The 19471-nt window shown below is 45.6% G+C and overlaps 1 protein-coding gene across 1 annotated transcript in view; it reads right to left on the bottom strand.

Moving 5' to 3' along the window:
- Positions 1-16155, bottom strand: part of ttbk1a (tau tubulin kinase 1a) — a gene marked incomplete at both ends in the record, with an annotated part of 116307 nt that extends 100152 nt beyond the window's left edge. The window contains 2 exons of the mRNA XM_084441360.1: positions 8305-8452; positions 16048-16155. Of these exons, the coding sequence (XP_084297486.1) occupies positions 8305-8452; positions 16048-16155 (256 nt within the window). The remainder of the gene's footprint in view (positions 1-8304; positions 8453-16047) is intronic.
- Between the last annotated feature and the right edge of the window lie 3316 nt (positions 16156-19471).

The raw sequence follows: 19471 nt of genomic DNA, 5'->3' as shown, positions 1-19471 counted from the left end.
TGAGGAGGACTGCCAGATGGTATAGGCTGGTGAGGAGGACTGCCAGATGGTATAGGCTGGAGGAGGACTGCCAGGTGGTATAGGCTGGTGAGGAGGACTGCCAGATGGTATAGGCTGGAGGAGGACTGCCAGATGGTATAAGCTGGAGAGGAGTGCCAGATGGTATAGGCTGGAGGAGGACTGCCATGTGGTATAGGCTGGAGGAGGACTGCCAGGTGGTATAGGCTGGAGGAGGACTGCCAGGTGGTATAGGCTGGTGAGGAGAGCCAGGTGGTATAGGCTGGTGAGGAGTGCCAAATGGTATAGGCTGGAGGAGGACTGCCAGGTGGTATAGGCTGGTGAGGAATGCCAGATGGAATAGGCTGGTGAGGAGGACTGCCAGGTGGTATAGGCTGGAGGAGGACTGCCAGGTGGTATAGGCTGGTGAGGAGAGCCAGGTGGTATAGGCTGGTGAGGAGTGCCAGATGGTAATGGTATAGGCTATATCATGCATTTATTGTTTAATAATACTACTGCTGGTACTGCTGCTGGTGTGTGTGTGCGCGTGTGAGAGAGAGAGAGAGTGTGTGTGTAGTGGTGAGGGAGGGGTGAGGGGATTGTTTGGAGGACTGCCAGATGGTATAGGCTGGTGAGGAGAGCCAGGTGGTATAGGCTGGTGAGTAGAGCAAGGTGGTATAGGCTGGTGAGGAGGACTGCCAGATGGTAAAGGCTGGAGGGGGACTGCCAGGTGTTATAAGCTGGTGAGGAGGACTGCCAGGTGGTATAGGCTGGAGGAGGACTGCCAGGTGGTATAGGCTGGTGAGGAGGACTGCCAGATGGTATAGGCTGGAGGAGGACTGCCAGATGGTATAAGCTGGAGAGGAGTGCCAGATGGTATAGGCTGGAGGAGGACTGCCAGGTGGTATAGGCTGGAGGAGGACTGCCAGGTGGTATAGGCTGGAGGAGGACTGCTAGGTGGTATAGGCTGGTGAGGAGAGCCATGTGGTATAGGCTGGTGAGGAGTGCCAAATGGTATAGGCTGGAGGAGGACTGCCAGGTGGTATAGGCTGGTGAGGAGTGCCAGATGGAATAGGCTGGTGAGGAGGACTGCCAGATGGTATAGGCTGGAGGAGGACTGCCAGGTGGTATAGGCTGGTGAGGAATGCCAGATGGAATAGGCTGGTGAGGAGGACTGCCAGGTGGTATAGGCTGGAGGAGGACTGCCAGGTGGTATAGGCTGGTGAGGAGAGCCAGGTGGTATAGGCTGGTGAGGAGTGCCAGATGATAATGGTATAGGCTGGAGAGGAGTGCCAGATGGTATAGGCTGGAGGAGGACTGCCAGGTGGTATAGGCTGGAGGAGGACTGCCAGGTGATATAGGCTGGTGAGGACTGCCAGGTGGTATAGGCTGGAGGAGGACTGCCAGGTGGTATAGGCTGGAGAGGACTGCCTGATGGTATAGGCTGGTGAGGAGGACTGCCAGATGGTAAAGGCTGGAGGAGGACTGCCAGGTGTTATAAGCTGGTGAGGAGGACTGCCAGGTGGTAAAGGCTGGAGGAGGACTGCCAGGTGGTATAGGCTGGTGAGGAGGACTGCCAGATGGTATAGGCTGGAGGAGGACTGCCAGATGGTATAAGCTGGAGAGGAGTGCCAGATGGTATAGGCTGGAGGAGGACTGCCAGGTGGTATAGGCTGGAGGAGGACTGCTAGGTGGTATAGGCTGGTGAGGAGAGCCAGGTGGTATAGGCTGGTGAGGAGTGCCAAATGGTATAGGCTGGAGGAGGACTGCCAGGTGGTATAGGCTGGTGAGGAGTGCCAGATGGAATAGGCTGGTGAGGAGGACTGCCAGATGGTATAGGCTGGTGAGGAGGACTGCCAGATGGTATAGGCTGGAGGAGGACTGCCAGGTGGTATAGGCTGGTGAGGAGGACTGCCAGATGGTATAGGCTGGAGGAGGACTGCCAGATGGTATAAGCTGGAGAGGAGTGCCAGATGGTATAGGCTGGAGGAGGACTGCCATGTGGTATAGGCTGGAGGAGGACTGCCAGGTGGTATAGGCTGGAGGAGGACTGCCAGGTGGTATAGGCTGGTGAGGAGAGCCAGGTGGTATAGGCTGGTGAGGAGTGCCAAATGGTATAGGCTGGAGGAGGACTGCCAGGTGGTATAGGCTGGTGAGGAATGCCAGATGGAATAGGCTGGTGAGGAGGACTGCCAGGTGGTATAGGCTGGAGGAGGACTGCCAGGTGGTATAGGCTGGTGAGGAGAGCCAGGTGGTATAGGCTGGTGAGGAGTGCCAGATGGTAATGGTATAGGCTATATCATGCATTTATTGTTTAATAATACTACTGCTGGTACTGCTGCTGGTGTGTGTGTGCGCGTGTGAGAGAGAGAGAGAGTGTGTGTGTAGTGGTGAGGGAGGGGTGAGGGGATTGTTTGGAGGACTGCCAGATGGTATAGGCTGGTGAGGAGAGCCAGGTGGTATAGGCTGGTGAGTAGAGCAAGGTGGTATAGGCTGGTGAGGAGGACTGCCAGATGGTAAAGGCTGGAGGGGGACTGCCAGGTGTTATAAGCTGGTGAGGAGGACTGCCAGGTGGTATAGGCTGGAGGAGGACTGCCAGGTGGTATAGGCTGGTGAGGAGGACTGCCAGATGGTATAGGCTGGAGGAGGACTGCCAGATGGTATAAGCTGGAGAGGAGTGCCAGATGGTATAGGCTGGAGGAGGACTGCCAGGTGGTATAGGCTGGAGGAGGACTGCCAGGTGGTATAGGCTGGAGGAGGACTGCTAGGTGGTATAGGCTGGTGAGGAGAGCCATGTGGTATAGGCTGGTGAGGAGTGCCAAATGGTATAGGCTGGAGGAGGACTGCCAGGTGGTATAGGCTGGTGAGGAGTGCCAGATGGAATAGGCTGGTGAGGAGGACTGCCAGATGGTATAGGCTGGAGGAGGACTGCCAGGTGGTATAGGCTGGTGAGGAATGCCAGATGGAATAGGCTGGTGAGGAGGACTGCCAGGTGGTATAGGCTGGAGGAGGACTGCCAGGTGGTATAGGCTGGTGAGGAGAGCCAGGTGGTATAGGCTGGTGAGGAGTGCCAGATGATAATGGTATAGGCTGGAGAGGAGTGCCAGATGGTATAGGCTGGAGGAGGACTGCCAGGTGGTATAGGCTGGAGGAGGACTGCCAGGTGATATAGGCTGGTGAGGACTGCCAGGTGGTATAGGCTGGAGGAGGACTGCCAGGTGGTATAGGCTAGAGGAGGACTGCCAGGTGGTATAGGCTGGTGAGGAGTGCCAGATGGAATAGGCTGGTGAGGAGGACTGCCAGATGGTATAGGCTGGAGGAGGACTGCCACGTGGTACAGGCTGGTGAGGAGTGCCAGATGGAATAGGCTGGTGAGGAGGACTGGCAGATGGTATAGGCTGGAGGAGGACTGCCAGGTGGTATAGGCTGGTGAGGACTGCCAGGTGGTATAGGCTGGAGGAGGACTGCCAGATGGTATAGGCTGGAGGAGGACTGCCAGGTGGTATAGGCTGGTGAGGAGTGCGAGATGGTATAGGCTGGAGGAGGACTGCCAGATGGTATAGGCTGGAGGAGGACTGCCAGGTGGTATAGGCTGATGAGGAGAGCCAGGTGGTATAGGCTGGAGAGGACTGCCAGGTGGTATAGGCTGGAGAGGACTGCCTGATGGTATAGGCTGGTGAGGAGGACTGCCAGGTGGTGTAGGCTGGAGAGGAGGAGTTGGCTACACCCTTCCATCCTGCCAGGCCAAACTGCCCTCTGGGGAGCTGAAGTATGCAACCAGGTTGTCACAGAGAATGTAGGCATCCCTGGGTCCTCTGTTACCCCCAAGTGTGTCTATTCCTCCAAGGCCTTCTGGAGGAGGCCTTGTTCCTCTTGCAACACTCGGGGATGATTTTGTCCCCTTGTGAGGAGGAAGGTGGTCAGCACCACCTTGTCTACCTTCTCAGGCTGAAGAAGGACCCTGCTCAGAAGGACCCTCCACCGAGAGGACAGGATCCCACAGCAGTTCTCCACAACATTCCTGGCCCTTGACAGCCTGCAATTAAAAACTTGCGGCTGTTTGCTGAGATGGTGCCCTGGATATGGCTTCATGATGTTCACTTTCATGGGAAATGCAGCAACCCCTACCATAACATATGGCACCCCCCCTAAGGTGGTGGCTCGTGGGATGGCCTCTGGGGGTGGCAGGTCCAGGGTTCCATTGTTCAGGACTCTTCCCAAGGCACAATTGGCGAATACTCCACCTTCACTAGATCTCCCAAAGTCTCCTACCTGGACCACCAGGATCCTGCAGGCCGCATCAACGAGGGCCATGAGCACAACGGAGAAGGACTTCTTATAGTTGAAGTACTGGCTGCCGGAGTTTGATGGAGCAAAGTTGGCAATATGCTTTCCATCAATTGCCCCTAGGCAATGAGGAAACTGCCATTTCTCCTCAAAGCGCTTTGTCACCTTCCTCCACATCCCCTCGTTTGGTGGTGGCAGTTGTGTTGACATCATCCTCTTGATGATGGCCTCACATGTCTCCAGAATGATGCCCGACACTGTCCGCTCACCCAGCCGGAAGCTGAAGGCCAAGCTACTGAATGACTCCCCAGTTCCAAGATATCTGTGGTTATAGAGAAAGATAAAGATATACATTTGTGGGTTTAATCAATGTTTTATGTCATTCAAATTAACTACATAATGTCATCTATTTTTTTGACAGGAAAGGAATGCAAAGAAAAATGGAGGAAGTTAAGAGACTCCTTCCAAAAATGGAGGAAGAGACAGGATCAGCCCAGTGGATCTGGAGCGAGGAATGAGAGGAGTTGGACATATGCTGAGCAAATCTAATTTTTGCCCCCATATTCACTCCCCAGAAAGTTAGCAACAGTATTCATTGTGCAGGCTGAACCTCTGTGAATACTAATAGAACAGATATTACACATTTCATGCCAGGGACCTGTACTTAATTTACAATGTTAATTTGGTACAGAAAATAATATACAGTATATAGAGACCATGATAAATAACTATTGTATTTCTTTTTAGCTCAATCACAAACTTGGAAGAGGCTGAGGAGGGGGAAGAAGACTCTGAGCTCAATGTGGGAAATGAGTCCCTGAGCAGCCATCTCTCAGAGGGCCAGACTGAGAGAGAGAAAGAGAGTGAGAGACGACAAGAAAGAGAGAACACAAGAAAAGGAACAAAGAGGAAAAGTGCTTCTCAAGAAATTGATGAGCAGTTGTTGAATATATTGTCCCAACCATCTGGAAGTGTCCCTCCAACACATGAGGTAGACTTTTTTGTAGCAAGCCTGGCTCCCCAGATGAAGCGCCTTGATAACCGCTCATTAGCAAGGGCCAAAATCCAAATGCTGACTCTATTAGACAACTTGGAGTACTCCCAGGAGTACCAGCACAATTTTAATCTACCACTCCATCCCTCCAACCACACCTCCATCCCTCCCCCACCCATGCTTCATAGCTATGGAGCATGGGAGTCTTAAAGCATCTAGCACTCCTCACCAGCCTAAACCACCTGGCACTCCTCTCCAGCCTATACCACCTGGCAGTCCTCCTCACCAGCCTATACCACCTGGCAGTCCTCTCCAGCCTATACCACCTGGCAGTCCTCCTCTCCAGCCTATACCACCTGGCAGTCCTCTCCAGCCTATACCACCTGGCAGTCCTCCTCACCAGCCTATACCACCTGGCAGTCCTCTCCAGCCTATACCACCTGGCAGTCCTCCTCTCCAGCCTATACCACCTGGTAGTCCTCTCCAGCCTATACCACCTGGCAGTCCTCTCCAGCCTATACCATCTGGCAGTCCTCCTCTCTAGCCTATACCACCTGGCAGTCCTCTCCAGCCTATACCACCTGGCAGTCCTCCTCTCTAGCCAATACCATCAGGCAGTCCTCCTCTCCAGCCTATACCATCAGGCAGTCCTCCTCTAGCCTATACCACCTGGCAGTCCTCCTCACCAGCCTATACCATCTGGCTCTCCTTACCAGCCTATACCATCTGGCAGTCCTCTCCAGCCTATCCAATCTGGCAGTCCTCTCCAGCCTATACCAACTGGCAGTCCTCTCCAGCCTATACCATCTGACACTCCTCTCCACCCTATACCATGGGAGTCCTACAGCCATATAATATAATCCAAACATTGTTAATTAAAATGTCAAAACCTATTAAACATTATTGTTTGAGTGGTCATTGGAAATGTTTAACTGTATCATTGTACACTTGCCTTAGGGTGACTGCAAGCCTTTGTTTGGGTTCTATTGGTTCCCTGTAGTTGGTGGCCTGCTTCACAATATCTGGCCCGATGACACTCAGAATCTCCTCCATCTGCAGTGTGCCCATCCTGAAATATTTCAGGTGCCTCTCCTCATCCAATCCAAGCTCCTGTACCAAGTTATGGTATGCTCCCTGCTCCTCTCGTCTTTGGTTGATGGGGTGAACCCACATGCGCCCTCGTCTTCCCTGCCTTCTACGGAGTAGAAGTAATGTAGCCACCTCGCGTTTGTCAACAAGTATCTGTTCTGTTCAAGGAAAAGGGACAAAACAATATCAATAGTAAATATTTAGCTTGTGTGGGAGAAATGTTGTGTGTCTTAATAAAAAAAAGAATAATATAACCTGCATATAGGCTACACTGCTAAAATGTAGTAGGTCTATGGCATTATGTGGCATGCTCATTGATACTTGCATATCTTATACATAGCCTAATTTGCCTACTAACATTTGTTAACTATGTTCCTGTTGCCAACTTGAAAACAAACACACCAACTGCGGTTGGTGCATATTACTAATGTCTGTTCACCAGATGTTCTTGTTAGCTACATTAATTATAGCTACAGTACAATGTTTTGCCTACTTGAAAACAGACACTCAAAAACTGCGGTTGATGCATAGCCAAACGCTACATATTAGCCTACTAACGTCTGTTAACTATGTAGCACTAGCTACGTTATGAGTGCCAGATACAATGTTTTGCCATAAAATGTTGCCTACATGAAAACAGACACTCAAACACTGCGGTTGATGCATAACATAATGTTACATAACATAGTTAACAGACGTTAGTAGGCTATATGTTACATAAGATACATACTAAGGTCTGTCATGTTATCTAGGCTAACGTTAGCACAATGTTGCAAGTGCCAGATAGGCTAGCTACAATGTTTTGCCACAATGTTGCCTACTGAAACAGACACAACAACGGTTATGTGGCTGATACAGCATCAACGTAATTGTTTCTAAAAGATACGAAATCACTTGTAAGGCTATAGCTTAGCTACTATCACCATCATTTTTTTTAAAGAAATGATAAGATTAACTTACCCATTGCGAGGTTGTTGGCAGTTTGTCATCGAAGGCTGATCAGTTGGGATTTGTTTTTTTAAAGTGCACTAGAATGCGTCGCGTGTCGCAGCCTGTGTGCGGGGCCGTCGTACGACGTCGTACGACATTGTGGCGGAGGCGGTCTGTGGGGGGCTTAAGGGGGTGTATTTTATTGTCCTGTCATTCCTCTTCGTGGTGCTTGGCCATTGTTGTCATATAACTGTAGTTTATTTATTGTGTCCCTAAAAGCTTGGTTGTTTCAGCCTAAATATTGCCCTCTTATTCGCTCGCTCTCAAATTATTGGCCTTTGATGATGTGTTAAAAAAACAAAACACCAGTAGCCTAGGCTACTGTAGTTGTCCGGTTTACTCGAGCAAGCTAGCGAAAAGTTATCCTGGATTTGTTGAACAAGCTTCGTGGTACGGGGCCCAGGCCTACTGTACTACAAACACCTGTCTAATCCATTAGGCCACCAAAAACAGTGACGCATCTTGCCTTTCTTTAGTGCCTTTATACAATCCAACTGGTTGCTCGAATTTTGGATTTAGACCATTGGCACACGTTACTTAAATCAGACATTTTAATCAGTAGCCCAGTGCATTTCATTTTGATATCTTAATCTAACATATTAAAATTCATGAAACCAATGTCTGTATACTAGGGAACTTCTTAGGTGTTACTCAAGTTATGATCATTGTATTACAAAGGTTGATCATTTATTGAATGTTTATTCTAATTAGTTAACTGCTAATACAGTTAGATAAACAGCCTGTAGTAATTTGATTCTGTTACATTAAATTGGCTGTTGGGAAACTGGGAAAATGTACAGTAACTGCACTCAAAAGAGCCAATCCCTTTTTATATTTCAAACCTTAGATCTGCTCCTTAAGTGGTGTTATATTCAAATTAAGGTGGGCCTTCTCTCTAAAGGAGTAAATCTTACATTAAACTCAGGACGTTGCAGGGGTGGTCTTACCCTGCAGCTTCTTCAGAACTGCCACCTCCATCTTCAGGACCTGCTTGGGCTGCTGGGCCGATTCCACTTTCAGCGCCACGTTCTCCCGCGTCAGCAGGTCCAGGGCCTCATAGATCTCCCCAAATCCTCCCCCTCCGATTTTCTTCAGCTAGATGGTTGAGGATGAAGAGTGTGTTGGCACTTTCACAATCAGTCTGATGAAGACTTACATGATGTGCCTTGAAAAGGAAAGTGCAAAAACTCTTCTAAGCCGAGTTTACCATGAAGGATATCTATATTTCTCACATAACATGCAATATTATTTGTAACTACAGTAGCTACAAGATATATATGTCTTGCTGGGACTTGAGATGGAAATTGGATTATATAACTTTGTAGCCTCTAAGCACATGTATATGTATGTGTACTGTGTATGTCTCATTAACAATAAACCTGAAACTCATGCTGCGTTCCAGTTGCCTCAGAATTCGGAGCTGGGAATGATATCACACCTGTGTTGACCACGTTCCAGTAATTACAACAATTACAAGTCGAAAAAACAAAAATCTTTGTTAGCAATACCAGTTCTGTCTGTAGAAGTCTGTGCTGTCACGCCATAGATTAGCCAGATCAGTAGGCTATCACGTTCATAGATTAGCCATAGCTCGGTAGGCTATCACATTCATAGATTAGCCATAGCTCGGTAGGCTATCACGTTCATAGCCTACCGAGCTATGGCTAATCTATGAACGTGATAGCCTACCGAGCTATGGCTAATCTATCACGTTCATAGATTAGCCATAGCTCGGTAGGCTATCACGTTCATAGATTAGCCATAGCTCGGTAGGCTATCACATTCATAGATTAGCCATAGCTCAGTAGGCTATCACGTTCATAGATTAGCCATAGCTCGGTAGGCTATCACGTTCATAGATTGGCCATAGCTCGGTAGGCTATCACGTTCATAGATTGGCCATAGCTCGGTAGGCTATCACGTTCATAGATTAGCCATAGCTCGGTAGGCTATCACGTTCATAGATTAGCCATAGCTCGGTAGGCTATCACGTTCATAGATTAGCCATAGCTCGGTAGGCTATCACGTTCAGTTCATAGCTCAGCTGAGGGTGCTCGCCAGCTCAGTCAGGCAGAAATCCAGGTCCATATTACATTGATTTCAAACGGTATCCTTCTATTTCTCTCTATCCCAACAAAGCCAAATACTCAAGATCCCCTTTTCAAAATAAGAGTCCTAACATTGAGAATAAGAGGCCTAACTGTTAATCATACCGAGCACCCGCCGCTAGATACTTGAGTTTGTACGCGTAGTCTCACGTTATTTCCCGGCAGAAGTTATTGAAGTGTTTCGACACGGCAAATACCGGGAAGAGCAGACTCTTAATTTTGTTTAAAAGGAGCAAGTCCAGTCAGGGGAATCACCATCACCCATGTCTTTGTATAGTTTTAGAGTCCAATGTGTTCTGTCTTTGTATAGTTTTAGAGCCCAGTGTTGTTCTGTCTTTGTATAGGTTTAGAGCCCAATGTTGTTCTGTCTTTGTATAGTTTTTGAGTCCAATGTTGTTCTAGGATGGAGGTATCCTTTTAACTGTACAGTTGGAAATAATTAAGTCCAACAACTCAAAATGTTCCAGCAACTAAAAAAAATTGTTCAAACACAACAATGTTTCACAGTGATTTCCAGTGTTGGGCAGTAACGTGTTACTAGTAACATGTTACAGTAATAATATTACTTTCCCCAGTAATGAGGGGTGTAACCAGTTACTAATAAAATTTCAGAAGTAATATTACAGTTACTTCCTCCAAAAACTTGCTACTGTGTTACTTTTGTCCTAGGCCAGGAGCGTAAATTAAATTAGCCTACAGTATCTGTAAAACATAATTTTACAGCCCAGAGTGTGATTGTAGGATTCAAGTGCTTCTCTTACCGATCCGTCTCCCTCACACACAGGCTCCCGCTCTCCTGCTTGCAAAGCTTGCCCCCTTTTCCTAATTAATGACACAAACATCCCCGTTTTCATAACTTTGTGTTGGCTGTAATTTTATTGCAGAAGGGACTACTTTTTCATTACATTTTCATAGATGACAGAAAGGCCCAGATGAACCCCACAATGTCAAAGAAAAAGTAATTAGCCTATATTCTTACAAGTGGAAAATACTGCATATATTTTTCTTTTAATCCTTTTTAATTCTTGCTTTTTTGTTGCTTTTTATTTAAGATCATTACCTAAATTTAGGCTACAGTTTGCATATTTGCCATTGATGTAATGCATGTTATTGGTATTTTTATTATTATCTAAGGTTATTTGGCCTGCGAAATGGGATGTTGTCTGACGAAAACTCAAGGTACTAGGCCTATATGCAGGCCTACATAAAGCAGGCCAGGTCCAGCCAGGCTTATGTGCGTGGCTGGCTTGTTTCTGTTCAGGACTGGTAGGACGGAGGCTAGTCATGCTACTGAAATAGCTGTAAATTGAAATGACATGAAATAATGTCTGATAAATGAAGATAGGTCATGTCGCCTGGACACCTCAGTTCCAATGCTTCCAATGCTAATTCAGCACAATAACAGCGGGATAGCCAGTTAGCTCATGAGCTCACAACAACTAGCCGCAGCTTCCATAACATTAATGGTAGCGGTCAGTGGCTAAAGCAGTTACACTGTTGATAACATAAAGTCATCCCCACCGGGTCTTGAACCCCGGTCTCCCGGGTGGGAGTCCGATGCTCTCACCACTACCAGGGCTGGACTGGGTGAATATTTCCTACCGGGAAATGTAGCCCCAGTCAGGCCACTAGCCGAGCCGACGCGGTGAGATGGAACACCTTCAGTTTCGTTTTGTTGACGGGGGGGGGGGGGGGGGGGGGGGTGCTGCGCGATTTGTTGACGGGGGGGGGGGGGGGTGCTGCTGCGCGATTTGTTGACGGGGGGACAGGCCATTCACTGCGGGCCAGGCCAGTTGGCTCTCCAACGGCCCACGCAAATGACACCTGAAGCTAACAGAGGGAGGGGTGGGGCCTACATATGATTGGGCCAGCCCAGTGTCAGTATAGAAAATGGACCAATGGGCCGCTGTCCCTGCTCTATGGGCCGTTCGTTAGCTCTTTTTTTTTTTTGATCGGCCCACAAGTAGGTCCGGCCCACCGGGCATTTGCCCGGTACGCCACATGGCCAGTCCAGCCCTGACCACTACTCTACTTGTGCAGTAGAGATTGGCGGGTTGGTTTTGGTGTCCTTCTTCCAGTCCTTAGTGTGGGTTGGGGTTAGAATAAGGGTTGGAGTTGGGACAGGATCTGACCTATGAGGCAAGGGGTAAAGGTTGGAGTGAAAGGATGAACATGTGGAGGTTTGAGGTATAGTCCCATAAAGTCATCCCCACTGGGTCTTGAACCCCGGTCTTCCAGGTGGGAGTCCAATGCTCTCACCACTACTCTACTTGTGCAGTGGAGATCACCAAGTGTATTCAAGAATATTACAAAGACATCTTTTCACCACCAAAGGAACATTGCCAAGGTGCAACCCTTTCTCTCTCAGGCTGACACTGAAAGATTAATGCATGCTTTCATCACAAGCAGGCTGGACTAGTGCAATGCTCTACTATCAGGCCTACCAAAGAAAGCAATCTCTAAGCTACAAATGATACAGAATGCTGCAGGGTACTAAAGAATAATCAGCCTAATTTGGAGGCCTGAAGAAAAAAATAGATGTCAGTTGAAGACAGCCCTATTGATGTGAGCAATGAAATAGGATAGTGATGAAGCAATAGGATAGGCTATAAAATGGGTCCATATTAAGCAGGAGCAAATAGCATGTTGCCATATTATATTAAATTGAACGTAGGCCTAAATGTTGCTTTAGGCCTACTTTTGTTTTGTTTGTTGTCTTGTTTTCACTTTCGGAAACGTACATGATTAACAGTAGTTGTTTAAAAGATTTTGTCGTGTCATCAGTTTGAGCCAGGTGTGCTTTTCATCTACTGTAGCCTGTCACTTTCAGGGATTCTAAGGCTGCAGATTTTTTTTTCTAGTTTGAAGCCATTAGCTGCGTTTACCCTGACATTAACACAGGGGTGTAACAGGAAAGTAATATATTCCAAAAGTAACTAGTTACTTTTGACTGGGAGTAATAAGTAAATTAGTATTATTACTTTTCAAAAGACTACAGAGAAATAAGTAATATATTACATTTATTTGAGTAATGTTCAAAACACTGGGATGTCACTTTGGATTTAACAGGTGCCTGTGATGTCTGCGTAGAGGTGGTTGTTAGGGTATGGATCAAAGGCCTGAGTGAATCCACTAGGGATAAGCAACTGGGATGGCTACACTCCTTAGCTTCACTCCCCCCCCCCCCCCCCCCCCCCCCCACACACACACACACACACACATACGGTGTGTTCCATCACTACCCCTGGCATTTCTTGAACTCCTCTGCTGCATTTTGACCGAGTGCTCCAGTGCTCACACAGCTATTACAGCTCCACCATGACAGCCAAGCGGTCAAGACAAATCGACCATGCGTGTGCAAATAGCATCTACTTTGAGGCGTAGCACTTTTTTGCGCAGAGTTCAGTCCATCCATGATTGGTTCTGACAGGGTACCGTCAGAGCGTCAGCAATGCTGTAACTGTGTTGTTATGCAATACCCCATACTTCACTTCCAATGCCTCCTCTTCTCATATGCAGTATAGACTGCAGTAGTTTAAAGGGCGAATTCACCACAAAATCAAAGTGCGCTGCATTTTTTAGAGCCTCAGCAGTACCTCTTTTATTTCCCCAAATTCTTCTTCTTCCAAGGAAGTCTGACTTCCCATGCATGAAAAATCACCAAACTTTTCACATAGATCCAGTCCTATGCCCAAAGTCCTCAACTGGCATAGTGGGCCAATAGTCCTGATGGTGGCACTACAGCAACTGTCTAAAGTTTGAAACTTTAAAAAACATAACAAATCAGCCATATGTGCTATCACTTTGTAACCACCACCAAAATGTAGACCGAAGTGAGCAGAAACTTCCATTATGCTTTGAGCTAGCAGGAATTATGATGTTCATCACTCTGTTTGTGTGTGGCTGTAAGCCAGCGCACCAATGATAGCAAATGTCCGGTTGTTACTCCCTCCCTCCCTGACTTCCTCTGTTGTGTTGTTGACCTGCAGTTCTATGTTGCTACCACAAGAGGCAGATAGACTGCATTTACTATTTTTGGCCACGGGAGGGCAGCAACAGGCTTAGATAGACTGTGTTCCTTGTTTGTCACTGGATGTTATAAGCTATGTAAAAATGTGGTTACCTGGTTAACTATGTCAGTTATTGAATTTATGTGCAGTGATTGAACATTTGAAATACTCCTGTTTTGAAATTATACCTACAGTATAGGTGTCTCAGGAATTACCCATTATATATTAGGCTATACGTTGCATGCATTTACCAGGTAAATGTTTAGTAATTGGGGGACTATGAAAGGAAGGGTTACCCAAAAAATGTTCAGAGTAAGTTAATTTAGCAATAGAAATCCATAGGCCTAGGGCCAATGGGCCTAGGATATAGACAATAAACTACCTGTGGAATGGTGGTGGAGCATCCATCGGGGACCCGCTGTATGGAAGTTTTTTGGTGTCTTTATTCAAATGGCAATGCATTTTTCAATTGGCAATTCAATGTTCTATTTTGTCATGCAATTTGAAAATGCAAATTGGGATTGCATTTTCATTTTCAACTTCTGCGTGCATTATTTCACTCAATATTAAAATTAAAAGCAATCCTGTGATTTGCAATTCCATTTTCATGTACCAGTTATGTATGGAAGTTTGAAATGCAATAAGGGATTGCATTTTCATTCTCATAAAAGGTTTTTGGCCTCTTTATTTATTATTCAGTGACACCTGTGCCACTGATTGTTTGATTGGTTTCCACCCGTCTTGTTAGTCTGTGTATACAGTAAATAGCCTACATGTAGCTCCCCTCTTGTTCTTTGTTCATTATTTGCTGTAGCTGTGTGTTGTCCCTTGTGTTCCCTGTGCCATCTTGTACAGTACGATTGTAAGCTTTGTATTTTGTTTTCCACTTGAGTTTGTACCTTAGTTTTATTGTTTAGTCTTTGGATTCCTTTTTACTCCTTGTGGTGCCTTTAACAAACCGTTTATGGAAACTGATGAAACCCCCATGTTACATACACCTGTGACATCTACATGCAACCCTTGATTGCTTGTCAGTGTGAAACCATCTATGGCCTCTCACATGGCAGGTAGCTCAACAAGAGTTCAAGCCCAGGGAGATGCAGAATAAAAATGCTAATGCATCTCAGGCATTGTGCTGTGACATGGTTTATTTAAAGATATTTTAATAAAAGGTTTAAATTATGGTCTGAGCAAACACATTTTCTCCTCCTCTTCTTCCACTTCTACCTCATGCACAGTAACTTCCCCATAGTTTCTCTGTATCGTGCAACCCAGGGGACAGGGAAGACCACAAATGCCAAAATGGCAATGGCACACAGACAAGGGAAGCAAGTTGCAGAAAATAGCCAGAGGTTGTATCTTTAAACTTAGTATTACAAATGAAAGATCTCAAACAAAATCCACCTATGAGGCAGCATGCTTTCTGCCTCGCCCCTCTTCTCACAGGCTTCTTCTGGCCTGGGTTTTCCAGTTTTTGGTGAGGGGATGTGGCTGATTGATGATCTGAGGCAAGTATGGACAATCAGTCCAGGTACAGTCATTCAGCTCTAATCCACAACCTGTGGGGTTCTGGGAACTGCAGTCCCACAGCTAATGGTCACTTTGGGCTGTGAGGGCCCCGGGTTGCCACAGTATTCTATCAAAATCCAGTCCTGGTTTCATGTAAAACAAAATGTGTGATTACAAACAGTAGTTGGACTGAACCAAATTAAACCAATAATATGACATTCACCCTCAATCTTCAACTTTCAGCAACACACAGCTAAGATTCATTATTGGGCTAGTTAGCAACAGCATGGCATGTCTTTGGGTGTTTGCATTACAGTAGTCATTTAGCTGATACTTTTTTTTTTTCCAAAGTGACTTACAATAATTACATTTAACATAGGACGTCAGTGTACTACTATTCATCAGAACTCACAAGTGCGTCTCCTTTCTAAACAAGTGACTAAGAGTATAATCTAGTGCTTAAGGTAAAGTGCAAAAGTAAATAACAAAAAAAAACAATAGGTACTTAAGAGGGACAATCCCAGTAGTACTTCTTGAAAATGTGAGTTTTGAGCCTACAGTATGGCGAAGTATGAGCAGTCCTGATGTCGGTGGGCAGTTTACTGTGTGGCCAGGACAGAATAGAGCTGTGACCATGTCACAACCTCAAACCTTGTTCCATTTCCTAACTGTAGCAGTTAACAGGAAATCATTTGCCTGCACCAGTTTGTGTATGTATGTACAACTAGACCCTCATATATTTTTCATTTGTCTCCTCCTTCTTCTTCTTCTTACTCCACCCAGTCCCGATCAAGTGCTGCGCAGCAGCTATAATTTAATGCTGAAATGCAATGCTTGACTACTTGTTCCTTGGGTCCAGTGTGTTAGTAGGTGAAAATGGCAGTATTTATAGCTACGATGTGAGAGTATTTCACAAGGTGTACAGGGCAACAGAGAAGACGTCTTTGTGCAATCAGTGAAATAAGGCTCAAGGTCAAGATTTAAAAAAAAATCTTAGCTAATTAGAGAAGCTGCCTTTGAGATAAAATAATATACTTTAATCTGACAACGGCAAAACACTCACCACTTTCCAGCGGTCCTTCACCATGCAGTGGGGCGGCAGTATGTCCGCCGGCTCACCAGCCCCGTTCATGTTGGCGTTGTCCTGGAGGCCTGGCACTAGGCACTGCATCTGCCAGCCTGACAGAACGCGAGCCGCTCCCAGCTTAAATGAGCCATTTATCTGTGAGAGGAGGAGGGTTGAGCAGGACATGTACTGTATCAGTGTCTGTTCCTTCAGCATGAACCCAGACCAGGCATGGCATATGGTGCTCAAAGCAAAGGGGGTTACCGGAATAAGCCATTCTGATTGTTAGCTTGAGCCGCTCAGGTGAAGGGAAAAGGAAATGATATTTGCAGTTGTTGAAGCAAATACCATGTTCATACATAATGCTGGCCGGACATTTTATTTTAATTTTTAGACTTTATCTAGAGAGAGAGATTGAGTAGGGTTTGGGGTAAATGTTATGGAAAATGCTTCAGGTGAGGCTTTATTTCAAAATGAACAACTACAACTACTGTCATTTACAACACTAATATACTGTACCACTCATAACCACATCCAACAAAAAGCATATTGCTTTCTACAGCAAACATTGTGCCTACATCCTGACTGAGGTATGAATACTACTAGCATGAAGTGTGTAACTTGTATCTACCCTCTGACTCTCAAAACACTGAACATATTGAATATGATGGCGGGGGGCAGGGTGAAGAAACGCATGAACAGCTTTTTTGAATCCAAGACAAACCAACACTACTGGAAATGCTCCGTCAGCAATGTGGATGGAATTATCTCACATACTGTATCAGAAAAAAACGTGTCAGAAAAAATACTCAGAATGGATCCACAACATCAATTTAGATTTTTCAGAAAACATATTACTATTTCAATAATTATCAAACATTTTTTAAAACAACTGGTTTTAAAAACCACACTACACAACCATACAGAACTAAGGATAGCTAAGGTTTCAAAATGTTTAATGTTGCATTGGGCTTGCGTTGGGGTTGAAGTGAGTGTAAAGAAACCATGCTGGTGCGCATGCGGTGGCATGATTCATCAGCTCTGCATGCACAGCTCTGCTGGACAGGGGAGAGTACTTAGTCATGCGAGGCAGAGGCTGACCCTCCCAGACCAGTCCCCCCCAGAAAACACAAAATGCACTACAATACATACAATAGGACTTTGCATGGGTGTGCGAGTATTGCCGATGCTTAAGTCTTTGAAGCAAGATTCCGTCAACGCACCTCAACATTTGCGGTGTTACTGTGGGAATAGTGTGTCTGACTGCTGTGTCATTTCCTGACAACTAGCCAATAAAGGACAATCACACTCAGTCATATATACACAGCAGGACTCTCTCTATAAGGAGAACACAGCCTGTAACACAGTAGGACTCTATAAGGAGAACAGTCTGTAACACAGCAGAACTCTCTCTATAAGGAGAACACAATCTGTAATCACAGCAGGACTCTAAAAGGAGAACATAGTCTGTAACACAGCAAGAATCTCTATAAGAACACAGCCTTTAACACAGCAAGAACCTCTCTATAAGGAGAACATAGACTGTAACACAGCAAGACTATACAAGGAGAATACAGCCTGTAACAGCAAGACTCTATAAGGAGAACACAGCCTGTAACAGCAAGACTCTATAAGGAGAACACAGCCTGTAATCACAGCAAGACTCTGTAAGGAGAACACAGCCTGAAACACAGCAATAATCTCTATAAGAACACAGCATGTAACACAGCAAGGCTCTCTATAAGGAGGACACAGCCTGTAACACAGCAGGACTTTATAAGGAGAACACAGCCTGTAACACTGCAAATGTAATGAACAACAGGGCTTGTATCTCACTTGCTTTAAACCCACAAGAACTGGCAATACAGACATAGTTAGACTGAGGTGGCCAAGCAGAGCTGTCCGGGAAGGAGAGTTCACACAGGCAGCATTTCACCACCTACTTCTCTTTAAGCTCTTCTTTTAGTTAGATAATTATGGCACCTGCTGTAGGACCTTTTAGTCACTTGAAAACCTCAACTGCAACCTTGTTGATATGCAACAGCTGGTTAAGGCTAGATTGGTCATCTATTGAGCATCTATACTATAGAAAGGCCCTAGTATTTTATTATACTTAAGCTTTGCTTCCAGATAGTGTTGTCTTACATAGTGTAGCCTATAGAATTAAATTAAATTAAATTCTGATTAGCACATGGGGAAATGCTGCAAGTCTGTCTCCCCTCCAGGTTAAATCCTGGAATATCTTGAAGGTTGGTCTTTCTTTAGTGATTTCCCTTAAGAGAAATGATAGATATATTCACATTTCCCATGGCAAAAAAAGCACCACATACAGTAGGCGCAGTGCACAATCTTTAATAGTGAGAGACATGATAGGGTGCAACTACTGTAGTTATAAGACACAAGTCAATGTGTGTTGTTCTTCTTTATCGAGCACTATTGTCATACCAGGGCCTTATGGGGAGTGACAGGGTGTTAGCTTACTTAGCGAAAAGCCAAGGGTTTGCATTCAAGTTTCCCAGATCTTAAAAGCAAAATAATGAAGTTCCTTGAAATCCCAGGAAAAGAAGCTGGCACAGCCACTTTAGTGTGCAAACTGGTGGATATATAGATATATAGGTGCAGCCACATTTCCAAGAACACATAAACCTCTCACCATATTTAAAACCTCTTTGAAAACCTTACGTCTGAGAACAAATCCTGAGCTGGGCAAATTTAGTCGACACGAAAACCTTCCTTTGTCAGCCTACAAGCCAAGAGAAGTCAACACACAGGGGTCCTGTCACACCGTCTCCATGACATTCACCAGACTAGTACTGTTTAAAAACAGCCTGTCTGGGGAGTGTTGCAGCTGGATTTGAATGACTTCACAATACATTAAATAAAACACAGAATGCACACATATACACAAAACACAGATGCAATAACTTAACAGCAACCATGAATTAGTTTAATAAAATAAAAATGTGATAATGGGCAATACTGTTGTGGACACAGTCTTTCAGTTAAGGAGGAAGACTACAAAACATGTAAGCCCCTAAACCACATAGACTTGAAAAGTACAGAGAACAAAACTAGCCCACATCCTCCTAATACTATTATAAGCAAACATGAATGGAAATTAATTAAAGTAATTCCAGCTATTTCAACAATAATTGAAGGACTTTTTAGAGGTGCATGACTTACAACGAGGTGGTTATATCAACAGTGTCAGTTTCTTGCGTTTTATTTGTTTGATTTCTTTTTTCTTTTTTTTATAAAATTGTTTTACAGTCCCTTCCCAAACACGCGAAATCTGTTACTGTTCTTGGTGCCACCCATGTCATGTCATTAGGCATGCTGTTACCTGGCGCAGGGACAGCACGATATAGTCTTTTCCGTCTTTTTGCAATCTTCATTTGGGATTTTTATGCGGCACAGAACG

Source organism: Borostomias antarcticus, assembly GCF_949987555.1.
Source record: "Borostomias antarcticus genome assembly, chromosome: 7".
Classification (NCBI taxonomy): domain Eukaryota; kingdom Metazoa; phylum Chordata; class Actinopteri; order Stomiiformes; family Stomiidae; genus Borostomias; species Borostomias antarcticus.
Note: the sequence above shows the minus strand (reverse complement) of the source record. Positions and strands in the feature narration are given on the sequence as shown.